Source organism: Salmo salar, chromosome ssa26 (genome assembly GCF_905237065.1).
Source record: "Salmo salar chromosome ssa26, Ssal_v3.1, whole genome shotgun sequence".
NCBI lineage: Eukaryota > Metazoa > Chordata > Actinopteri > Salmoniformes > Salmonidae > Salmo > Salmo salar.
In genome coordinates, this window is record NC_059467.1 from 34,062,858 (window position 1) to 34,083,748 (window position 20,891).

The following is a 20,891-nucleotide window of genomic DNA, read 5'->3' on the forward strand; positions in this document are numbered from 1 at the left end:
ACATTTTGTTACAACCTTATTCTAAAATGTATTAAATACCTTTTTTTCTTAAGAAATCTACACACAATACTCCATAATGACAAAGCAAAAACATTTTTTTTTTTTTGCAAATGTATAAAAAAAACTAAAACAGAAATGCCTTATTTACATAAGTATTCATACTCTTTGCTATGAGACTCATGACAGTCTGCTTGGAGTTTGCCAAAAGGCACCTAAAAACTCAGACCATGAGAAACAAAATTCTCTGGTCTGATGAAACCAAGATTGAACTCTTTAGTCTGAATGCCAAGCATCACGTCTGGAGGAAACCTGGCACCATCCCTACGGTGAAGCATGGTGGTGGCAGCATCATGCTGTGGGGATGTTTTTTAGCGTCAGGGACTGGAAGGCTAGTCAGGATCAAGGCAAAGATGAACGGAGCAAAGTACAGAGAGATCCTTGGTGAAAACCTGCTCCAGAGCGCTCAGGACGGAAGGTTCACCTTCCAACAGGACAACGACCCTAAGCACACAGCCAAGACAACACAGGAGTGGCTTCAGGACAAGTCTCTGAATGTTCTTGAGTGGCCCAGCCAGAGCCCGGACTTGAACATCTCTGGAGAGACCTGAAAATAGCTATGCAGAAACACTCCCCATCCAACCTGACAGAGCTTAAGATGATCTGTAGAGGAGAATGGGAGAAACTACCCAAATACAGGTGTGCCAAGCTTGTAACATCACACCCATGACTCAAGGCTGTAATCGCTGCCAAAGGTGCTTCAACAAAGTACTGAGTAAAGGGTCTGAATACTTATGTAAATATGATATTTAAAATTTCTAAATCCTGTTTTTGCTTTGTCCTTATGGGGTATTGTGTGTAGATTGATGATGGGGAAAAAACAATTACGGTGTCAATTTTAGAATAAGGCTATAACTTAAAAAAATGTGGAAAACATCAAGGGGTCTGAATACTTTCCGAATGCACCGTATATATTTACTAAATAAAGTTAAGAAATATATCTATATTGTGTTATTCTATGGCTGGTTATGGCACCTACATAAGGGTGTCAAAACCCACATTTATTCAAATGTTTTTCCCTGCCAAGAAGTTTCCTTTCTTTGAAAGTTTGTTTCTTAAGTCCTTTGTTGTAATGAATTCTTTACAGTCATGTTTTCATAATATTTAAATAACTTGTAGAAAATACACTTTATGACACTGTCAAGAAGCATTATGACCATCATAATCATATAAACCAGATAGGCCTATCACGTACATGCCCTTATGTCATTCATCAGTCAAAAAGAGGGTATCTTGTCCTGCTGCTGAAATCTGCTCCTGTGTTCATCCCAGTCATCAGCAACAGAGCATTGGGGTAGGTGCATGTCTGACATCAATGTGTGCTCAATTACAATAATTTTATATGGTACATTTTAGCAAATGTTATATAACAAACATACTGTTGACAAGTAGGCTATGGTGTCATGGAATATTGTGCCTTGTGTGGTAGGTTTTGACACTTATGTGGGTGTCATAACCAGCCATAAAATAACAATATAGGTCATGACAGTGTTATGAACATTTTATGACAGGTTATGACAAGTTGTCAGTTATGACATTATGATGATGCTGGTTGTCAAGTGTTACCAAGTTGAATACATATCTAATCAAGATATGTTCTTTTTCATTTTTAGTATTTTGTTTTGATCATGACCAAAAAAAAGAAAAGACAATTAAATCCATTTTAATCCCACTTTAACACAAAATATGTAAAAAGTCAAGGGGTGTGAATACTTTCTGAAGGGACTGACCAGGAGATCAATCATACCGCCAGTTGCTCATAAAGACAATAAGAAAAACTTTTACAAGAAAATAATTTATTTTTGGAACACAACCATATTTGTTTTATTATTACATCACACACGCCATTGGTTTTCTTTACAAAAACACACCAGTGATCTGAATTCATAATGTCATACTGTATGATTATATCAGTGCACCAAAATTACATTTCAACATCCACCACCCTTTCAAAACAGCTAATATCTTCATACAATGAAACAGATTGTAAACAAGAATAAAGCTCTAGAATGTTAAAGTGAACATTTATTGATGTCATGGATCACTGTGTTCTTATTGGTGGAAAGGGCTCCATTCCCCATATCTTAGGTGTGTTCACCAGCGCGGAATGGTCAGAACGTTTCAGATAGAAATGGATTGCATAGCATTTACAGAGCTTTCTTTCTTGTGGAATCGAGAACCATGTTGGTTCTATGCACTACTTTTCTATGAGCATCGTTCTGGACATTTCACCCCATGGAACAAACCCCTGGGGCTGTAGGAGTGCTGATCTAGGTCCTGAATGTCCATACAATCAATGTATTTTGATCTAAAAGCCAAAACTGATCCTAGATCAGCACTTCTACTCTGAGACACTAATTACATTTGGCCTCTGATCTCAGTGTGGTGACCTCATCCAGTCTCAAAGGGTTGTTTCTCAAAAGCAGGACCTGCAAGACCATAGTCAGTCACACTTACATAATTAGTTTCAACAAGCGGAAGTTAAGATTAATACATTGTTTCATATCAATCCTAAAATAAAACAACTCAGAACATCAGACATGGATTGGAGCCCATTCTCTATGTCGAAACAAAACTGCATAAATAAGATTGTTCTCCCACTTTCATTTTGTACTCATCTTTCCCCTCACATGTTTGCATTTACACCTTGAGAGAAACAAAAATCCCTATTGATTATTGCCTTAATCTTTTATAAAATGGCCCCTGGTCCCTGTCATACAGTAACATATAACTGGGTCGTTTCACCAAATGACTGCCTTTTGCATCCTTTTGATAGTTGAAGTAGAAATTGTGTAGCAATATTGAATTTTAAAAGCCTGTTACATTCATTGAAGCGCCCTTTAATATAGACCACATGGAGAATTCAATAAATCCCATTTTTTATATGAATAGACTTCCTAAAGTGCAAAAATTCAGCATTGGCATGTCCCTCCATGAAGATTTTAACCCACTTAAGCTCAACATTTCTCCATCATTGTAAAGCCCTAGTTATTTAGTTGCTATGGCAGTCATTTCTGAAGATTGTACATTTTTTCATGTGATTACTAATTCATTTCAAGAAAAAAAAAGTCCCTTCATTAAGGTCAACTCTGTTACATTAACTGAACTCTCGTTTTAAAATGGTGAAACTATAATAATGAGCTAAAGAAACTAATATCTAATAGTCAAATCACAGTGTAAAAGCAGATGAGCTGGTTCTGGTGTTCTGTGGTGGGAAACTGAGTGGGTCGAGCATAACACATCAACCCTGTTACCTCATATATAGACAGGCTAGAAATGTTTGAACTTTTATTTTTTTAAAGCTTGCATTCAATTGCCCCTCCCGGTTGTAGACAGCAGGCTCCCATTCAACCCGATTACTTTATTTCACACTTAATATAGTCGGTTTTTATTTAACCTCTGGAGATGGGGAAAAAGTGTTTTTAATTAAGTTGAACATGTGCACTTTGAGAGAATGTTACCAGCTGAATTCTAAAAAGGCTCTGAATTGGTGGAAGGACCAAACTATGTGAACATTTAATTCATTTGTATCTTTAAAAGTGAAGACATGTTTTGGTTTTCCAAACCAGAGATGGTGTTAGGACTCAGCATACACACCTACATTCATTCATATACACTCACACACTGACAAATCTGCACATACAAGAAAATAATAAGTCACCATAACAATACAAAATACAAAAAACATTTCAAAAATAAATCTGAAAAACAAAATGTTGAATTCTGTAAGTAGTTTGAAGAGATACAATCCAAACCTGCATTTCTGTGCAAAGTTAGGTGATAAGTGGATTTTTATAGACAGAACACACCCTGTTGGTGTGGAGTCATAGCGAAGACGGCTTGTTATGCTGGTGTATCAAGACTCAGATCTTACTCGCTGGGATATCTCAGAACGACATGACTATCGGTTAGACTGGACGAGTCACTGACTAACTGATTTTCTATCAACTTTTAACTAGAACTGTGAAGTGTCCTTAAAAATTGGTAACAAACATTGGTAATAAACATCAGTTAGTTCAACAGCTGTATTAAAATCTGGTCTGAGTTAACATCAATAATGTCTAAAGGACTACAGTACAGTAACCTACTGGCTGGATTTAAGACAGTAGTTGTAGTTTGCTCTCCAAGCCTGCAGATGGCACCCTTGTGTTTGGATGCCAGTCGACTGAGGTGAAGTTCGAGAAGGGAGTGACGTTTACAAGGCTGAAAGAACTCAGCCAGCCAAATGACTGGCATGAGGTGATGTTGAAAGAGCTCATTATGGTACACAGAAGGTATGGGTTGGGTGGGACTGATACGCCTGGACAGCGTCCCAAATGGCACCCTACTCCTTATATAGTGCACTACTTTTGACCAGGGTCCATAGGGCTCATATAGGGAATATAATGCCATTTGGGACATAACCCTAATGTACAGTGAATCACCAGCTTTACCTCCCTACAGTTCACTTGGCTGGACCTCTGGACTAGACATGTCATGACAACACACCACCAGCATGGCTGCCACTGCAGGCTTTGAAGGGGACAATGCATGGCCATTATATATATAAGAAGAGGAAACACGGAAAGCTATGACATCTAAACTTGATCTTTTTCGCCACTACCCCTTGACTTCGGGGTTGAGACTTTGCGAACATCAGATTCTCACCTACATATCGTTCTCATACACCTCAGCATCTTGCAGCATTAACATTCCAGCATTCCTTCAAACACAAATATGTGTGCTAAGACCTTCGGTCCTGACAAAACTAAATGGAAAGAAGTTCTCTCCCCCTTTGAAAGATAATGTTCCCTAGCAACAAAGTTGGGCCATTTCCATGTATAATATACTTCCTCTCAACACTGCCACCAATATTCTATCAGTATTCTACCACCAAAAAACCTTTTCTGTGACGACTTTTGGTTCAACAAAATGGAGTCTGTTGGAAGTCAAACACAATGATTATGGCCATCCTACTCAGCACACCTCCCAGCTCAGGTCCCATGAACACATGGTCTATAATACCATACATGATTGTACGTTCATGTCTGTAAAGTGCCCTCGCTAATGAAGGGTTCAACATCAGATGTGATAAACCAGTTATCACAGCAAGTTATGCATGTTGTGACTTTGGTTGAAAAGGTATTTTAGTGATATTATTGAGTCTGAGCTGCTAGCCCAAACAAGTACACCTAGGTCCATTTCTATACGAGTGTCTGACACCGGAGTGTCTGTGTATTGGCAGTGGGCTACTCTCTGTGTCTAAGGGAATGAGTCTATAGTCAGTCATGCTTTAGAAGACCTGGAGCTGATCAAGGGTATAGGACTGAGTAGGTTAGGGTTAGTAGTAAGGCTGAGTAGGTTAGGGTTAGTAGTGAGGCTGAGTAGGTTGACTGCACAGGACAGACAGCCAAGGAAGACTCACCCTGAGGGCTAATCTCAAATGACACTATTCCCTACATAGTGTACTAACATTTAGGGCACTATATTGGAAAAAGTGTGTTGTTTTTATTTTTTATATACAGAAATCCTCTACTGGGAGGGTGGACTGTAGGGTTTAGTGAACGTGGGGATCATTCGGGCCGTCTAACTTGAAGAGTTATCAACCTCTCTCCCTCCCGTTCGTTCATTCGTGTCACTGAACGAAACGTTACGCAAAATAAAAAAGTTTAACTAGTTTCCGCTAGTCCCATAAAAGAAAGAATAACAAAATGGTTGAAGAAAGAAAGAAACGTGACATACAATGTATAAAGTGCATTGAATAAAAGTGATAGAACAACGAGACAGTAGGAATGTGCATGGATCTCATTGAGATTGACCACAGGTCAGGTCCGCTAGGCAAAAACCTACCTCCACTGCTTAATATCACTGAGGGGGTAGTGAGATCTTAGATGCATCCCAAAAGGCACCATATTCCCTTTATAGTGCTCTACCTTTGACCAGGTCCACTATATTTCACCATAGGAACTAGGCTGCATTGTGAGACATACCCCTTGATTCTACATGGAATCAAGTGCGAAATAGATAGTGGGGGATCTGAAAATAATTGTATAATAAAATGACTATAATAATAATAATAATAATAATAATAATAATAATACATTTCATATTTGTATACCTTCCAAAAAGGGCTGATATTCACCAAGAAAACATATTTTGGACTAAAACAGAGTGAACAGAGAATCAGATCAACCTAATAGAAAAGGTCACATACTAACAGAGCTATCCCGTAGCTCTCCTTCTCAGCACACACGGCCTGCTAAACTAAACTGGCTTTTTATACAGTATTTGTGAGTAACATACATTGTATAAAGAGGCGGTGTTGGTTTAAGATGGCAAACTAGGCTAAAGCCTTGGCAGTCGTCAGCAGTGAGCGCAGTGTAACGTACAGTAACTGCAGCTTCGTTAGTCCTCAGAGATAGTACTAGGAGGTTTCTTCTGTGCTCGTTTTCTCTACGACTACACATCTACCATGTCGCTCTCGCTCCCTCTCTACTCGTAGGATGCCAGTTTGTTTCATCCCTTTTTAGTGAGTATTTGGTCAAAGTCTCCATGGTCGGATCTCAGGGATCTCTCTTGGTAATGTATACGTAAGGACAAAAGTAGTTGTTCCTCTCCACTCCACTAGTTCCCCTCAGAGACAAAGCACAAAGGCATTTAGTCGTTTTAGTTCCTTCACGTGTAAGGTGGTTTTGGTTAGAGGGGGGCAGCAGGAGGAGTAGAGGCTGAGGGAATAGGGGTACCAGGGAGGAGAGGGTTGAGACAGTAGCCCGAGAAGAGGCGTGAGAGGAGAGAGAGAGTAATAGTTCAAGTTTGGTTAAGGTTTCTCCTCAGTGAGTGAGTGGGGGGGGGGGGTCAGAGGTGAGCGAGAGAGGAGTTCAGGAAGTTAAAGGTTACGCTGCCTTCTCTTCAGGACAGGGTGTATTCAGGTTCCCACTTTTTTGGCATGGAGGTTTCTGTTTTTCCCATTGGCACATGGCGTTGGCGTAACCCACGATCACCTTGTCCATCCAGGTGAGGGGCTGGGGGACGAGCACGGCCCCCTCAAAGAAGCCCAGGTGCCCCCCGTGCAGTGTCAGGGCGAAGATGACATTCTGCTTCTTCTCTGAAGGGGGATAGGGAACAGAAAGGGAGGGGGTAGAATTAAAAGATAGTAGCATCTTTTAAAACATATTTTTTAGTTGAAAGACAAATGGATGGAAATGTATGAGAGGGAGAGAGATAAGATGGATACAGTACAGAAAGCAAGTGGAGGAACGGGAGATGGAGGAACGGGAGATGGAGGAACGGGAGATGGAGGAACGGGAGATGGAGGAACGGGAGATGGAACCGCTGCCTCCAGGGGCATGTGATCCGGGTCGGCAGCACTACCACCAGACCAGCCGCCGGAACCACATGGGAGTCATTGTTTAGTGACAGTTATGTCAGGAATGATGCTATACATTCTGTAAAATGACGAACACAGCACAATGTTACACCAGGGTCGTAAAATGGCGTCATCCGTGTAATGGGACAGAGATAGAGTCAGGCGTCTAGGAGGACAGGGAGAGGAAGGAGAGCAGGGTCCAGTGTATTAACACAGATGACTATCACCAGGTAGCGCAATAACCCTGATGAAGATAAATAGCGCCTTGATAAAGGCAATAAGCATGTATTATCTATCAGGATCGACCAACTAGAACAATCAACTCATGACACTGTAGCTTTGCTACTTCATACCGTTCGGTTTTGGTTTTTGTTGAAACACCAAATCGTTCAACCCAATCCACTGGGTGGTGCACGTCAACAAAAATGGGACAAGTCACTTTGATTATAGGCTGTACAGTACAGCCTATTTATAACCTATTTAGTGAGGTTAGTGTTCATATATTAACTTGAAATAAATTGTTAGAACCTTGTAAATAACCGATTAAAATAGCACAACATAACCTTTTATGAAATGACTAAGCATGTAGCAAGTCACAACAGTATTGCAGGTAATCCCCAGCTGCTGCCTACCAGTTAGAACTGAATCAGGGTTGGGCTGATTAAGGAACTAAATTGATATTCCAATTCAATAATTTAAAAAAATGCCCCCCATTTTCCATTACTTCTAAATTAAACAGAAAAGTAGAAGCCATATACTTAACCCCAACCCTGAACAGAACACTGGCGTGGCATCCAGACATAGAGCTGGAGAAATTAGGGCTCCAACTGGGTTAGTGGGAAAACTGCAGTGTTCGCCTGGTGAGCGTGACCCCACAGGGCTTGTACCAACCATACACTATCTGCTAACATCTTCCAGCGGTTATAATAGACTAGGTGATTCTAGGAAATGACTCATATTTATAAAAAATTCAAAACGGACACCTCAGCTTTCCATTAGGCTGAACCCTGAAGAGGGTTTGATGTAGGATCACATCATAATAAACCATTCAGTTTGGCTGGCTGCATCTTTTGGGAAGCGGTGTCCTATCAATTGTTTAATAGCGTTTTAAAAAAGGACCAGGGAAAAGTTGAAGCTTGCTTTAAAACAGAAATGATGTCTAATATACAGCTTCCATTTTGTGACACGGAAGATAAGTACGAGCAAAGCATCACGAGGTGGCCCAAGTTGAGGTCAATTCTACAGAAGCCTAATTCATCTAAACTACACACTGTTTAGTCATAATAATACAGTCATATTCTTCATTTGAATAACATTCCATTTGAATCCTAAAATGAAATGGAATCGACTTGGGTTAAGCACTACGCAGCACAAGACTCCTGACTGAGGTTTCCAACTAAAAGATTGTTGTCTGGATTTGTCCGTCAGACAGTCCTAATGACATGTACCAACTACCATGCGGCTTAAAGTCTGATTCCAGGTGAGGTGACTACATTAGTTACACAACAGCTTTTGCATGTTTCCAGGCTTCCTGTGGCCAGTGTGAGTCAGCCTGACTCTTCTAGGGCAAAGGGGACAGAACCAGCAGCTGATTTCCCCTTTCAGAGTGTTAGGCAGGGCACCAGCCTATTTCCCCTTTCAGAGTGTTAGGCAGGGCACCAGCTGATTTCCCCTTTCAGAGAGTTAGGCAGGGTACCAGCTGATTTCCCCTTTCAGAGTGTTAGGCAGGGCACCAGCTGATTTCCCATTTCAGAGAGTTAGGCAGGGCACCAGCCTATTTCCCCTTTCAGAGAGTTAGGCAGGGCACCAGCTGATTTCCCCTTTCAGAGTGTTAGGCAGGGCACCAGCTGATTTCCCCTTTCAGAGTGTTAGGCAGGGCACCAGCTGATTTCCCCTTTCAGAGTGTTAGGCAGGGCACCAGCTGATTTCCCCTTTCAGAGTGTTAGGCAGGGCACCAGCTGATTTCCCCTTTCAGAGAGTTAGGCAGGGCACCAGCTGATTTCCCCTTTCAGAGTGTTAGGCAGGGCACCAGCTGATTTCCCCTTTCAGAGTGTTAGGCAGGGCACCAGCTGATTTCCCCTTTCAGAGTGTTAGGCAGGGCACCAGCTGATTTCCCCTTTCAGAGTGTTAGGCAGGGCACCAGCTGATTTCCCCTTTCAGAGTGTTAGGCAGTGCACCAGCTGATTTCCCCTTTCAGAGTGTTAGGCAGGGCACCAGCTGATTTCCCCTTTCAGAGTGTTAGGCAGGGCACCAGCTGATTTCCCCTTTCAGAGTGTTAGGCAGGGCACCAGCTGATTTCCCCTTTCAGAGAGTTAGGCAGGGCACCAGCTGATTTCCCATTTCAGAGTGTTAGGCAGGGCACCAGCTGATTTCCCCTTTCAGAGCGTTAGGCAGGGCACCAGCTGATTTCCCCTTTCAGAGTGTTAGGCAGGGCACCAGCTGATTTCCCCTTTCAGAGCGTTAGGCAGGGCACCAGCTGATTTCCCATTTCAGAGTGTTAGGCAGGGCACCAGCTGAGAATCTCCTATATCTCCACCCTGCATCTCTGTGTAGCGCAGGACACAACAAGCCAGTGGGCTAGTGTTACCCTCCATCCCAGCTCTGGGACTCTATAAATAACAGGACACAGGAGGCATCACATCACCACCACACATTGTGCACCACTTTGAGGAAACGTGATCATTTCAGTCGGGAATTTCTCTTTGGACCTACTCCTTCAATGTTTGCAGATCTGTAAGGTGGGAAGCAATATGGTGGAAGCTCTACCACTACACAGCTTATACCTATCCAGACCCTTCAGACATGCTTACATTAAAGGGTAAGGGCCAAGGGGGAGGGAGAGAGAGCAATTTGGGATGGGCTGTTCCAGAAATCCCGTGAGAGATGAGAACTGGCTAGAGTACTGTACAGTCCATGGATCTAACATAATCCAACAAATGGTGACTAGTTGGTAGTGCTGAGGTGGTTGTTTCCATAAATAGCATGCTTTCCTTTACTGCTCCATTTGATCAACCCAGTAAACCCTTGAGGATTGAGCTGATTGGCCGTTATTTTCAGTGTTCCATTTTAAAATGATAGGTTACCATGATGGGTGTTCTATCAGTCATCAGAATCAGTTAGTGTTGAAAAAAATGACAGATTTAGCTTGCATATCTAAAAAGGTAAGGCCTAGCGGTGTCTACAGTCTAAGTCACGAGCACACGAGGAGACAGAGGCTCTCATCTGTGTGATACACTACCGTGTGTGTGTGTGTGTTTGAGTTACTGAGCCAGTGTTAACCAGTCAGACATTCCCAACACACCTAGTTCTATATACCGCCCCCTCCCTGGCCTGGGTGTGGGACTTAAAGGATTCGTCTGCCTATTCCAGCTCTGCTGTTTCAGAGACAACGTAAGGGAGAACTTTGTACCAGGTGTTGAACTGGTGAAAATACAGTAGACTTCTAATGATTTCCCTTGTGTTAGTACACAAATAACATGTGCACATACTGTTCTGGACATTACTTTTTAAAGGGGCTTGCTGACACCAAGTTCATTTCAGCAATGTGTTTTTCTTACTGTGTTACAGTACTGGCTAACTTCTTATGGAGCGGCTGCATGATCGGATTCTCTGGATGCCTCTTCTCAATAGCTAAACAACCGTAACTTCAGCCCACAATTATTTTCATGTAGCTCCGCTGCTCCCTCTGCCCTGCATAAAGGCATGTTGTACAACATCTGTTGTAAATATAAACACCATCCACATGTTGTACAACATCTGTTGTAAATATAAACACCATCCACATGTTGTACAACATCTGTTGTAAATATAAACACCATCCACATGTTGTACAAACATCTGTTGTAAATATAAACACCATCCACATGTTGTACAACATCTGTTGTAAATATAAACACCATCCACATGTTGTACAACATCTGTTGTAAATATAAACACCATCCACATGTTGTACAACATCTGTTGTAAATATAAACACCATCCACATGTTGTACAACATCTGTTGTAAATATAAACACCATCCACATGTTGTACAACATCTGTTGTAAATATAAACACCATCCACATGTTGTACAACATCTGTTGTAAATATAAACACCATCCACATGTTGTACAACATCTGTTGTAAATATAAACACCATCCACATGTTGTACAACATCTGTTGTAAATATAAAACATGATCGACGTGTTGTAGCCTACAAACTTCTGTTATAACTATTAGTTGTAACTATAAACAACATGATGTACAAACCTCTGTCTGCATGTTAACTATAATGACATGATCAACATGTTGTACAGACCTCTGTCTGTGTTAACTATAATGACATGATCAACATGTTGTACAAACCTCTGTCTGTGTTAACTATAATGACATGATCAACATGTTGTACAGACCTCTGTGTCTGTGTTAACTATAATGACATGATCAACATGTCTGGCTTCTGTGTCTGTGTTAACTATAATGACATGATCAACATGTTGTACAAACCTCTGTCTGTGTTAACTATAATGACATGATCAACATGTCTGGCTTCTGTGTCCGTGTTAACTATAATGACATGATCAACATGTTGTACAGACCTCTGTGTCCATGTTAACTATAATGACATGATCAACATGTTGTACAAACCTCTGTGTCCATGTTAACTATAATGACATGATCAACATGTTGTACAGACCTCTGTGTCCATGTTAACTATAATGACATGATCAACATGTTGTACAGACCTCTGTGTCCATGTTAACTATAATGACATGATCAACATGTCTGGCTTCTGTGTCTGTGTTAACTATAATGACATGATCAACATGTTGTACAGACCTCTGTCTGTGTTAACTATAATGACATGATCAACATGTCTGGCTTCTGCGTCTATGTTAACTATAATGACATGATCAACATGTCTGGCTTCTGCGTCTATGTTAACTATAATGACATGATCAACATGTTTGGCTTCTGTGTCTGTGTTAACTATAATGACATGATCAACATGTTGTACAGACCTCTGTCTGTGTTAACTATAATGACATGATCAACATGTCTGGCTTCTGTGTCTGTGTTAACTATAATGACATGATCAACATGTTGTACAGACCTCTGTCTGTGTTAACTATAATGACATGATCAACATGTTTGGCTTCTGTGTCTGTGTTAACTATAATGACATGATCAACATGTTGTACAAACCTCTGTGTCTGTGTTAACTATAATGACATGATCAACATGTCTGGCTTCTGTGTCTGTGTTAACTATAATGACATGATCAACATGTTGGACAAACCTCTGTGTCTGTGTTAACTATAATGACATGATCAACATGTCTGGCTTCAGTGTCCGTGTTAACTATAATGACATGATCAACATGTTGTACAAACCTCTGTCTGTGTCAACTATAATGACATGATCAACATGTCTGGCTTCTGCGTCTATGTTAACTATAATGACATTATCAACATGTCTGGCTTCTGTGTCTGTGTTAACTATAATGACATGATCAACATGTTGTACAGACCTCTGTCTGTGTTAACTATAATGACATTGCATTATAGCAGAAGCAGGACAGACAGTCCAAGTAGAGATGTCATTTTATCAAGTGGGGAATTACACATGCGCATGTTTATCTCTGGGGAAAAGGTGTCCTGGGGACGGGATAGGGCGGGTCGAGCCGGTCACGCAGCCTCTGACAACTTTTTAAATGCCCAGAACTGTACTGTGATTTTAGAGCCAGTACCAACAATCAGATCAGTGTACTGGCTCTACATGTGCACGTCAGCATGTCTTAGGTTGAAGACAATAGGCTGACTGACAGATTGACCAGGCACCGCCGAGTGGCCCTGTGTCTCTGTAGGGACGAGCTCTGAGTAGAGAGAGACTCTGTGTGTGTACAAATGCAGGTGTGTGTTACCTGCCAGTGTGCGAGGGATGGTGAGCAGAGACCCGTGCACCAGAGGATCATCTGCAGAGTTGACCAGCAGAAGTGGCACGTCAACCTACAAAATACAACCATAATTAGATATACTGTATGCAATACACAAGCCCAATAAGAGTCCACTTAGACAAGCTTAAATCATGAACTCTCCAAAGAACCTCACACTGTTCTAAGCACTTCCTTTAGTGCATTTCTTAACATTCATACATGTTTAGAAAAGTATTCTTAATTCACACAGGAGAGGGAGGGAGAGAAGTAGGGATTAAGAGCATCGACCTACATTGTGAATATAATGCACACAGCTCTCCTTCTCGTAGTATTCTTTGAGGGAGTTGTGCCCGTGGAACTTCCTGCAGAGACGGGGGTGACAGGTCACAAAACAAAGCAGCATGCTGTGGAAACTGGAGAGGGATTATTAAGTGACATACTACGTGGGTGAGCACATCCCTATGAACCATGCACAGCAAGATACTCAGAGGCCTTTCTTAGGGCTGGGCGATATAGCAAATTAATGTTTTAACACAATGTTCAAAATGCCTGTAAATCGAAACCTTTTTTTTTTTTAATCGAACTGTCTTTTTGCTCCTTCTGTGCTGTGTTCACTGTGCACCTTCCCACTGACAGACACCAAGCCCTCCTCCTTCTGTGCTGTGTTCACTGTGCACCTTCCCACTGACAGACACCAAGCCCTCCTCCTTCTGTGCTGTGTTCACTGTGCACCTTCCCACTGACAGACACCAAGCCCTCCTCCTTCTGTGCTGTGTTCACTGTGCACCTTCCCACTGACAGACACCAAGCCCTCCTCCTTCTGTGCTGTGTTCACTGTGCACCTTCCCACTGACAGACACCAAGCCCTCCTCCTTCTGTGCTGTGTTCACTGTGCACCTTCCCACTGACAGACACCAAGCCCTCCTCCTTCTGTGCTGTGTTCACTGTGCACCTTCCCACTGACAGACACCAAGCCCTCCTCCTTCTGTGCTGTGTTCACTGTGCACCTTCCCACTGACAGACACCAAGCCCTCCTCCTTCTGTGCTGTGTTCACTGTGCACCTTCCCACTGACAGACACCAAGCCCTCCTCCTTCTGTGCTGTGTTCACTGTGCACCTTCCCACTGACAGACACCAAGCCCTCCTCCTTCTGTGCTGTGTTCACTGTGCACCTTCCCACTGACAGACACCAAGCCCTCCTCCTTCTGTGCTGTGTTCACTGTGCACCTTCCCACTGACAGACACCAAGCCCTCCTCCTTCTGTGCTGTGTTCACTGTGCACCTTCCCACTGACAGACACCAAGCCCTCCTCCTTCTGTGCTGTGTTCACTGTGCACCTTCCCACTGACAGACACCAAGCCCTCCTCCTTCTGTGCTGTGTTCACTGTGCACCTTCCCACTGACAGACACCAAGCCCTCCTCCTTCTGTGCTGTGTTCACTGTGCACCTTCCCACTGACAGACACCAAGCCCTCCTCCTTCTGTGCTGTGTTCACTGTGCACCTTCCCACTGACAGACACCAAGCCCTCCTCCTCTGTGCTGTGTTCACTGTGCACCTTCCCACTGACAGACACCAAGCCCTCCTCCTTCTGTGCTGTGTTCACTGTGCACCTTCCCACTGACAGACACCAAGCCCTCCTCCTTCTGTGCTGTGTTCACTGTGCACCTTCCCACTGACAGACACCAAGCCCTCCTCCTTCTGTGCTGTGTTCACTGTGCACCTTCCCACTGACAGACACCAAGCCCTCCTCCTTCTGTGCTGTGTTCACTGTGCACCTTCCCACTGACAGACACCAAGCTCCTCCTCCTTCTGTGCTGTGTTCACTGTGCACCTTCCCACTGACAGACACCAAGCCCTCCTCCTTCTGTGCTGTGTTCACTGTGCACCTTCCCACTGACAGACACCAAGCTCCTCCTCCTTCTGTGCTGTGTTCACTGTGCACCTTCCCACTGACAGACACCAAGCCCTCCTCCTTCTGTGCTGTGTTCACTGTGCACCTTCCCACTGACAGACACCAAGCCCTCCTCCTTCTGTGCTGTGTTCACTGTGCACCTTCCCACTGACAGACACCAAGCCCTCCTCCTTCTGTGCTGTGTTCACTGTGCACCTTCCCACTGACAGACAACAAGCCCCTCCCCCTGCCACTCACCACAACAAAGACTGAAGAGCACTTCTTTCTCTCTGACAACAAGCAGTTTAAACTCTATCTGCATTTAAACTAAACCCTTCTAATGATACCCTTCTCATGTCTCAACTCCCAACATGTAGAACAGAGCAGACCTTACTAAGACGTGTGTATCAACGACTTTGGCAAATGTATGCTAAGTTCCTGTCGTGCGCAGCATTGCAGTAACACCACCGCTAGCAGCATTTTAGCCACATGCTGTTATGTGCTAGCTGTCTAGTATGTGTTTTAGAAATGTGCAATGAGCATAAAAAGATGCATTAATATTAGGAATTGGCAACTCGTTCTCACTTGATTTCAATATCTAAACAAAGTGAACAGTTTGTACAAACAGGTGGAGATGGACAGGAGGGTGTATTCAAAGCAGTTCAACTGTTTATACCATGTTAGCAAGCAAATACACCCAAGTTGGCTAGACTTGAAATATAAAGATTAGCTGGCTACCCACTAGAAGGTTGATCTGTGTTCTTTATCTATAAGTCCTGCTACCTTAAGTTAGTCATTATTAGTGAATGTACATTGTGCCTGGTTCTGGTTACATTTGTAACAAAAAGGGCATTTTCAGAGATTTGAAAGCCAGATCAGTGATCATTGCAAAAAAAGCAGGTTAATCTATTTTGATAAAAATACATTTCATTATTAAATGGGTCAAAGGCTTAGGTATAATTTGACAATCCCTGAATTCATTATATTATTCCAAACTGTTTGAAATGCAGTGTTTTGACCTTAAATTGTGCAACAAAGCTTATTTCAAGATTTAAATGGAGAAACTCCCATAAGTTAGAATTTGTTTCAGGCCATAATCGCCCAGCCCTGCTCAACGGCTCCTAGCATATTGTTCCTATGTATTGACAAAACTCCAAAAGTTTGGCTTCAACTTCAGCAGGTGCTGTTGAGTGTTGACAGTCTATTTTAAACATACAGCCATAAATCTCACATTGACCCCCCTGTGAAATCAGTCCTAAATATTGTAGTGTTGAAGACTCAACACAAACATTTCAGACTGATTTCACAGGGGATCAATGTGAGACCGGCTGCTCACAGGAATAATTGCGGTGTGTGTCATTTTAGCATGTGTTCCTTATTAGATTCTATCTAGTGTCTTTTACTAAAATGTATTGGGTGGAAAGCGAAACACTGATTTGATTGTGAGTCTAGGTTATTTTCAGCATGTCCTATACCTCATGATGGTTTCATCGATCTGCATGAGGGAGGTGGCCGTGTAGAGTCGGCTCAGGTCTGCGTCCTCCATCTTCGTTGCACTTCCAAACAGACTGCCCCTGTAAACACACACACAAAATGTTGAGACATGCCGTTGAAACCCGTGACAACACTAGTTATTCTCAGTAAAGTCCATACCTATACCAGGAATTTCCGTGCCCTCGCTAATTGCCTCCATTTCATTAGTTAAATAGTTTGCCTCAGGGAGCTGCTCTGTACGGGTTTGGTGTTTCTCCTCTATGGGGAATTTTACTGATCTGCTGGGTTGTGACTATGAGTTAAGTCCAAGCCATTTGTCATAGATCTTAAATAATATAAGCCATTTAGCAGACAGTTTGTTTTCCTATGGGTGGCCCCAGCAGGGCTTGAATGGGTGTTATCAGGTGATGATCGCTCCCAATCACCACATGGAGTTTCCACCATATCGCTTTTACAGTAATTTGGCCATTTCAGATGTATGAGAAGTGTCATGGCCCTAGGGTAGGGGCTAGGGGTTTCTTTGGGACTGGGCCTACCAGTGTGAATGTACTAAGTATTGGAACAGGGCTGAGTACCTGTGTGAGAGGATGATCTTCTTCATGTTGTCGGCCATGAGGAAGTTGTAGAAGCGTCTGCACTGGTCCCACTGTAGGAACGTCTCCTGGGCCCTGTACACACACACACACACACCACGAAGTCAGTTGTGTGTAGAGAGAGAACTAATTATATTGTTGTCATGGTTATATCTGTTTGGCCTGACAACCAACATACTCAAAAGTAGGCTAAAGAATGCAACACAGGTTTCATCACTGTAGGCCAATACAGGACAACAAAAAACTGCTGCCAACAACACTTTATACTCTTGAAGCTGACATGCTAACCATCGCCCCACACGCAGAACGATCTCTCACTGCACTATGAACTCACCAACACTATCTAGCTAGCAACAAGCTATCAACAAGCTAGCAGTACGAGCAACTAGCTAATAACTAGCTAGCAACAAGCTAATAACTAGCTAGCAACAAGCTAGCAGTACCCATCTAGCAATTAGCTAGTCCAACTTCATATCTGCTAGTGCACATGTGAAACAAGGTTGAGGAGTAACTGATTACATGTTATCAGTTACATGTAGGCTTAATCAGATTTTTTTGCCTGACCACAAGTTCAGAGACCTCTATGATGACACACCAAATGTGTTTGATGGATCCTTTTTGTCTTCTTCTAATGCCTCTTAAGGGGAAAGTAATCAAAAAGTAATCAGATTACATTACTGAGTTTGGACAATCCAAAAGTTACATTACTGATTACAATTTGACAGGTAACTAGTAACTAACAAATTACATTTAGAAAGTAACCTACCCACCCAACCCTGATGAGAAATACTACAGATGTAGCATATATAGTGAGAACTACGCAGCAGGCATATCAATCCCATTCAACAGATGGCATGGGCAATGACAAAAGACATGGCTTTAGCTATGACATAGACAGGAATGGAAAATAAAATGGAGGTATAAAGACTAATCCCATTTCACAAAAGGTCAGTCTGCCTGGTCCTGACACACACGAACACACTGTTTACTCTCTGGACAGAGCAGACAGTGTTCCTGCCAAGAGACGTTGGCCACCTTTCAAACTCTACGAAAGTGTGGTTCAGAAACACCACACGTTTCACAGAGTTCCATCTTCTCCGTCCCAGAGCTTGTGCAATACCACATCTAGAAACACTAGAGTTGTGCGTTTTCGGTCACTGTGTCGTGATAAAACAGTTTTCCCCATCACTACAGAAGCTCAAGTGTTTACAAAGTCTATGCTCATTATGATAACAGGCAGTCTGCTGCAGACTCAAGTGGGACTAAGAACGGAAAACACTGAAACAACCTCCATGGAAGAACTGCATGGTGCATGAACAATAACACTAACAACCCAGGTTAACGGAGCAGCCAACAGTATGAGTCTGTTTCAGTATTCAATAACACATAACTACTGTAGCCTAGCCTACATCTTTGCCTTCCTCAAAAGACTTGGCAAGGCAACAACCAGTTGTCTACAGCAGAGACAGACTGGCACCCAGGCAAGGATAAAAGGTGGGGCATCTGTCCTCTGTCTTTGTTGTGTTAGTCACTAGTCCACTGAGATCACAGATAAAGCTAAACTACAGGAAATGATCAATGTTTGCTCAGAAGTAGGAGAGACAGAGCACTTGTATTCAAAGCAATACACTTGGAAAGTATAAAGGTGCATAAAAGATGACGGCCATCCATGTACTTAGCATAAAACGCCTCGTTTGCTAAGTTCGCCGTATTGTACATTGCTTTCTGTTACTCATTTATTCTATTGGCATTATCACAGTATACATGATTCTAATTCTCACAGCAAGACAGTGGCAATTAAAAAAATAAAAAACTTTGTGCTTATTTACTGGCACATTGAACCATGTCGCTTGCCGTAGTTTACACACTCAGTGGATCGTGCTCAAACTAAGACATATCTGAATTCCTTCATTTTTAGGCGTCTTCGCCAATGGTAAAACACAGCTGAACAGAATCATTTGATAGCTGTTTTACCATAGCTTGCAAAAGAGTAGCAATGGATGCTAACCAACTGTACAGTAAATAACTTCAGCTAGCTAGCTAACTTCACTAAGTTGGGGAAAAACAATTCACTTATTTACATGAAGTTAGCTATGTTACAGCTCATTGCTAACAAGCATAACACTGCCTCTAAAAAAGACAATGTGTCTCCACTGTTTATATTTTGATGTTTATGACACCTTCACTGACCAAGTGTACAGCTGTGTGTAAAAAGGGGATATAGTATGTAATGCAACAAACACCATTAGCTAGGCAAAATGGCTGTTCGGCGTCCTTGCGTAGCAATTATAATACACAAACGTGTGCAGCACTGCAATCTGTAACTCCACGGGATAGCCATTTTGAGTAGCTCTTACATGTTGCTTTTGCGTACTTGAACAGGGTATAAATAAGTCTTAAGACCGTAGCCCACCTGAGTGCACTGTATCCCTGGCAGACGCTAATGCAGCACAGCACCCTCTCCTGATTGGTCCGGTTCTCTCCCAGGAACTTGCACACGATGTTGCCTCCCAGGCTGAAGCCCACCACTATGAGGTGGGTGTGAGGGAACATCTTCTTGATGTAGCCCACCATGGACGCAAACTCCCACGTGCAACCTACCAGAACAAGCACACGGGCAAGGACATTACATACTGGGGCTTTGAGTTGGTTCATTTCCTTGGTAGCTTAATTCATGGCCACTGATCTGAAATGAGGGTGGTGTGGTGAAAACCTATCCTGTCTTTTCACCTATAAAACTCGTTGTTGCACACACACACACACACACACACACACACACACACACACACACACACACACGTGTTTTTTTTATTAGGAGTATGTGTGTGTTTGTACACGTCTGTGTAGTCCTCACCGTAGGTGAACATGCGAGGTGAGGTGAGCTCGATGTTGGGCAGAGCACCCAGGTGATTGAGCACAGCACACCTGTAACCCTCCTTCTGGGAGTGACCCACAAAGGTGCGGATGTAGTGCTTCTCGCTATGGTTACCGATCCCCGGGCATATCACCATGGTGACGTCATCTGTTGGAATAGCAAACATACAGACAGATGGATCAGTGAGCTGTTTGCAAATGAAAATATGTAAAGGCAAGATTACACGTCCTCATGGGCCGATCATTGCACGGTGTGGTACGCAAATATGACAGGCAGCAAACAGAGACAGTATGGTGCCTCAATAAAACCTCTATAGGATGAGATGTCCCAGTCACTCAAATAATAAAACAACAACTAGCCTAGTTACCAGAGACTCTTTATTACCTTTATTTAACAGGCTAGTCCATTAAGAACAAATTGTTATTTACAATGACGGCCTGACAAGAGGCAAAAGGGATACAAATATATTTTTTAACTAACTATCTAAGATAAAACGGACAACACAGACAGAAGCCACTGGCAACAGCACAACTAGAACAGGAAACAAACAGTGGATGTGGATGTGTGTAGGCATGTGAAGTAAAGCAACATGCTTCCTTCCATATGGCAACGCGCAAACTAGTGATAATTAGAAACTCAACTCTGAGGTCAAAACAAATGATCTACGTCCCAAATGGCACCCTATTCAGTACACTACTTTTGACCATGGCCAATAGTCT

The 20,891-nt window shown here is 42.6% G+C and overlaps 1 protein-coding gene across 4 annotated transcripts in view; it reads right to left on the reverse strand.

The window, feature by feature from the left end:
* Positions 1–1,833: 1,833 nt before the first annotated feature.
* The window catches only part of LOC106562454 (monoacylglycerol lipase ABHD2), a 29,224-nt gene continuing 10,166 nt past the window's right edge, over positions 1,834–20,891 (reverse strand). For all 4 annotated transcript variants that reach the window (XM_045709019.1, XM_045709017.1, XM_045709020.1 and 1 more), the window contains exons 5-11: positions 20,152–20,319; positions 19,711–19,894; positions 17,280–17,372; positions 16,686–16,784; positions 13,611–13,680; positions 13,307–13,391; positions 1,834–7,141 (exon numbers count right to left, since the gene is read on the reverse strand). In XM_045709019.1, coding sequence (XP_045564975.1) covers positions 6,930–7,141; positions 13,307–13,391; positions 13,611–13,680; positions 16,686–16,784; positions 17,280–17,372; positions 19,711–19,894; positions 20,152–20,319 — 911 coding nt within the window. In that variant the 3' untranslated portion in view covers positions 1,834–6,929. The remainder of the gene's footprint in view (positions 7,142–13,306; positions 13,392–13,610; positions 13,681–16,685; positions 16,785–17,279; positions 17,373–19,710; positions 19,895–20,151; positions 20,320–20,891) is intronic.